This window comes from Orycteropus afer, unplaced genomic scaffold (assembly GCF_000298275.1).
Source record: "Orycteropus afer afer isolate SDZICR_OR568_19922 unplaced genomic scaffold, OryAfe1.0 scaffold00713, whole genome shotgun sequence".
Taxonomy (NCBI): Eukaryota; Metazoa; Chordata; class Mammalia; order Tubulidentata; family Orycteropodidae; genus Orycteropus; species Orycteropus afer.
Window position 1 is genome coordinate 724 of NW_006922300.1, and position 3457 is coordinate 4180.

Below are 3457 nucleotides of genomic sequence, written 5' to 3' on the forward strand. Positions count from 1 at the left end.
AACTGACCTGAGGGCAGTTAGGTTGGGTTGATTTCGAGGTTATCTGCCCGAAGCTAAGCAAAGGCCAAACCTTTCTTTGGAATATACAGGGTATAGGCACTGCAGCCTTGCTTGGTTAATGCTTTACTGGGCAGCTGCAACAGGCTTCCAACTGGGCCCCCCCTTCCACCCCTGTCCCCTACACACCACATTCTACACGAAGCCAGATCCCATCACCCTGCCATGGTCCCCAAGCCCTCCCTCTGCCCTCCTCTGCCGTCCCCCACTTGGAAGCTGGCACCTGGTCTCTCTTGGACCCTTCTCTGTGTGCCTTGTACGTATGCCAATTTCAACCTGCAGCTTTTCCTGTAATAAACCATAAGCAGAACAGCCCTTCTGAGTCCTCAGTCTCCTGGGGTCCCCTCTTTCGGAAGTCAGGTGGCTGGAGGCGCAGCCCCGCTCCCTGGCTCCCTGCCGGAGCCGGGCCCTGGCTACCTGCTGGCACCTCTTCAGGTGCTCCACCTCCTGCAGGGCCTGCTCCCTCTGCCGCCTCAGCTCCAACTTCTCCAGGCTCAGCTTCTCCACCAACTTCCGGGCCTCCTGGAACTTGTGCGTGAGGAACTCCTTCTCCTCTCTCTGGCTGACCTGGAAATGCCGCAGCTCCTCACAACGTTCGCGGAGCATCTGATTGCTCTGCCGGATGGCATCTGGGGACAGAGAAGACAGCAGAGGGGAAGGTAAGCCCTGGGGCCTGAGCTCGGGGCTGCCTACCACGGTGGCAGCCCTGCCCCACGACGAGGCCTGCTGCACAGGCAGAGGCCTTTAGACAATTCCTTTCCTTTCTTCCAACACTTGCAAACTTGCTGACACTAACCATATGCCCCTACATGTCACTAACTAAACATTACACACATCTGGTGAGGCTGGGGAAAACGGGAGCCCTCATTCACTGCTAAGGTCAAATGCAAACAGTGTAGTGGTTCCCCAAAAATGGAAGCCCAGAGTCGCTGCCGGACCCGGCAACTGCACGCCTCGGAGGCATCCGGAGGAGCTGAGTGGAGACTCACACAGACTCTGGTACATCAGTGCTGAGCCCAGCACTACTCACAGTGACCAAAAGCGCAAAAGAACCCAAGTGCTCGTTCGCAGACGAACAGATGAACGATGTGGCCCAGACAATGGAATATCACCCAGTGAATAGGAGAAAGGAACTCTTGATACATCCCCCAACACGGATGGAGCTGGAAGACGTCATGCTGCGTGAAGGCAGCCTATCACAGGGCACGCACCGCATGGGCCCGTGTACGTGAGAGATCTAGAAAGCAGAGGGAGGAGGAACGGGGAGCTAGTGCTGAAGGTGCCCTGGGTTTCTGTCAGGGGTGACGAAAAAGCTCTGGAGGCAGCCGGTGGCGGCGGCTACGCGGCACAGCAAACACAGTGAATGTCGCCAAGCTGTGCGCTAATGGGCTTCAAGCAGAACAGGGTTTGTTACGTGTATCTGCCCACAACACAAAAGGTTTGAAGCGTGGACCAGCAGCACTGGCTTCGTAAGTGGCTCCCGAGCTCACGTGCCCCACCTCAGAGCACCTGCAGGCTCCCAAGCACGACCACTGGCTTGCCTGCCAGGCTCAGCCGTGAGCATGTGCACATCTCGGGAAGCCAGCAGGGGCCAGAGAAAAGGAGAGGGACAGGCAGGGCACAAGCCCCAGCACGGGAAGCGCGAGGCTCGGAGGCTGCCACTGGTCCCACTCAGGGCTGCTGGGGTAGTAAAGGTTCCGTCAACTGAGGAGGCCGTGACAGCTCCATAGAACACTTCAGAGTCACACTTGTCACCTACTGCAGTGTAGTAAATTACTTAGTGTGGCTTTTCTACCCATAAGTCTTTGTAAACTCCAAGGTGGGATTTTCTATGAGCAACTGAGGAACTATCCACCTGGGTTATTTCTGTTGGGAGTGGCACAATACAATGTTCTGGGAGGTGCCCACTCTCTCTCAGGTGCTTAGAGTTCTGATGCTATGATTGGCTAGTTTGACCACCCTTCCGGGCTCAAAAGGAGGCCTCCTGGAGGCAAAACTCTCTCTGACTGCTGGTTGAGGAAGACGTGCTGCCGAAAGAGACACGCGCCCCTGAAAGAGGCAGGCGTTGCTGGGAAAGAGACGCAAGAGACACACGTTGCTGAGTGAGACACCGAGGGGCCAGCACTGCTGGGAAAGAGATTGTGAGAGACTGTTGGCCGAGGGACGGTGGGCTGGGAGAGAGGCTGAGCATTTTTCTTGAACTTGAGTTGTAGCCTGGTGCTTCCCTAATAAACCCTGTAATCTGTGAGTTCTGTGTGCCCACTGCAGCGAATTATCGAACCCAGGAGAGAGGTGGTGGGTGCTTTGGGAGGAACGGTTGGTGAAAGGGCTGGAGGGAGGCAGCCTGTCTGGCCTGGCAGGAATAGGCCTTGGGTTACTGCTGGTAACCCTGTCTTCCTCCTGTGGGATTAGAGGAGGTCGGAACATGTGGCTTCCCTGCCGTCTTTGCACCTGCTCTTCCCTGCGGGAACCCTCCAGCTCTGCCCAGGGCTCTCCTGTCCCCGGGCCTCCATGGCCTCTGTGCCTCCGCCTGCCAGCGTCATGCCCGGCTGCCGAGGGCAGTTCCCACATACCTGCTTCACTTCCAAGTGTTTCTTATGGAGATAAGACGCACCATTTGAACCGCTGCAGCGTCACACAGCCCTGTAGCAGCCCCAGCCCTCTCTCATCACCCCAAGAACCCTGTACCCATCACCACCTGCCAGCTTCAGCAACCGCCTGACATCCCGCGTCCGTGGAGTCAGGCAACAGCCTTGGGCAACTTCTTCCCGGAAGTTGCCCCACACAGTCCAACCCAGCCCAGGCCCTCCTTGGCCCCTGCTCCCTCCCTTCTCCGGCTCCCACCACTGACCGGGAGCATCTTAGGAGGGCCTGGCAGCCAGCACCCAGCCCACAGCATCTTCCAGTACTGCCCACCAGACCTGGGCAGCCAACGGCAGCCTCAAGGCCTCACCCTTCCGGGGGCGTGAGAGCAAAGCCACCCTGGTGAGCAGGACGTGGCCACGCGGTCTGCGGGACCAGGAGAGCCACCTGCAGAGATCCACGCTCCCCGTCCCACTCCCGTCACTCTGGGCAGGGGAGGGCCAGAGTCCCAGGGCGTTATGAATGACAGGTGCCACCAGGGCCCTTCAGAGCCCCCGGAGGAGCAGACGGAGCCTTCCCCTCAGCAAGGCTGCCCTCCCCAGCCTTCCAGTTGCCCACAGTCCCGCTCACCTCGGAGCTCCTGATTCTCCCCCAGGCAGCGCTGGCGCGTCTCAGAAGCACCCTGCTCCGAAGGCAGGTGGAGCATGGCCGGCTTCCCCAGAGGAGACTCTTCAGGCAGCAAGTCCTGGTCCCCCGCTGGGCCACCACTGGGCTGCACCATGTCACAGGGTGGATTCTTCTGCAGATGCCCGTTCAT

At 58.8% G+C, this 3457-nt stretch overlaps 1 protein-coding gene across 1 annotated transcript; it reads right to left on the minus strand.

The window, feature by feature from the left end:
• Positions 1–317: 317 nt before the first annotated feature.
• IKBKG (inhibitor of nuclear factor kappa B kinase regulatory subunit gamma) lies at positions 318–3457 on the minus strand (the record flags this gene model as incomplete). Its single annotated transcript, XM_007957182.2, has 2 exons — positions 3271–3457; positions 318–686 (listed from the first exon to the last, which is right to left on the minus strand). Coding segments are annotated over exons 1-2 (556 nt in total), but the record flags the coding sequence as incomplete, so codon positions are not given.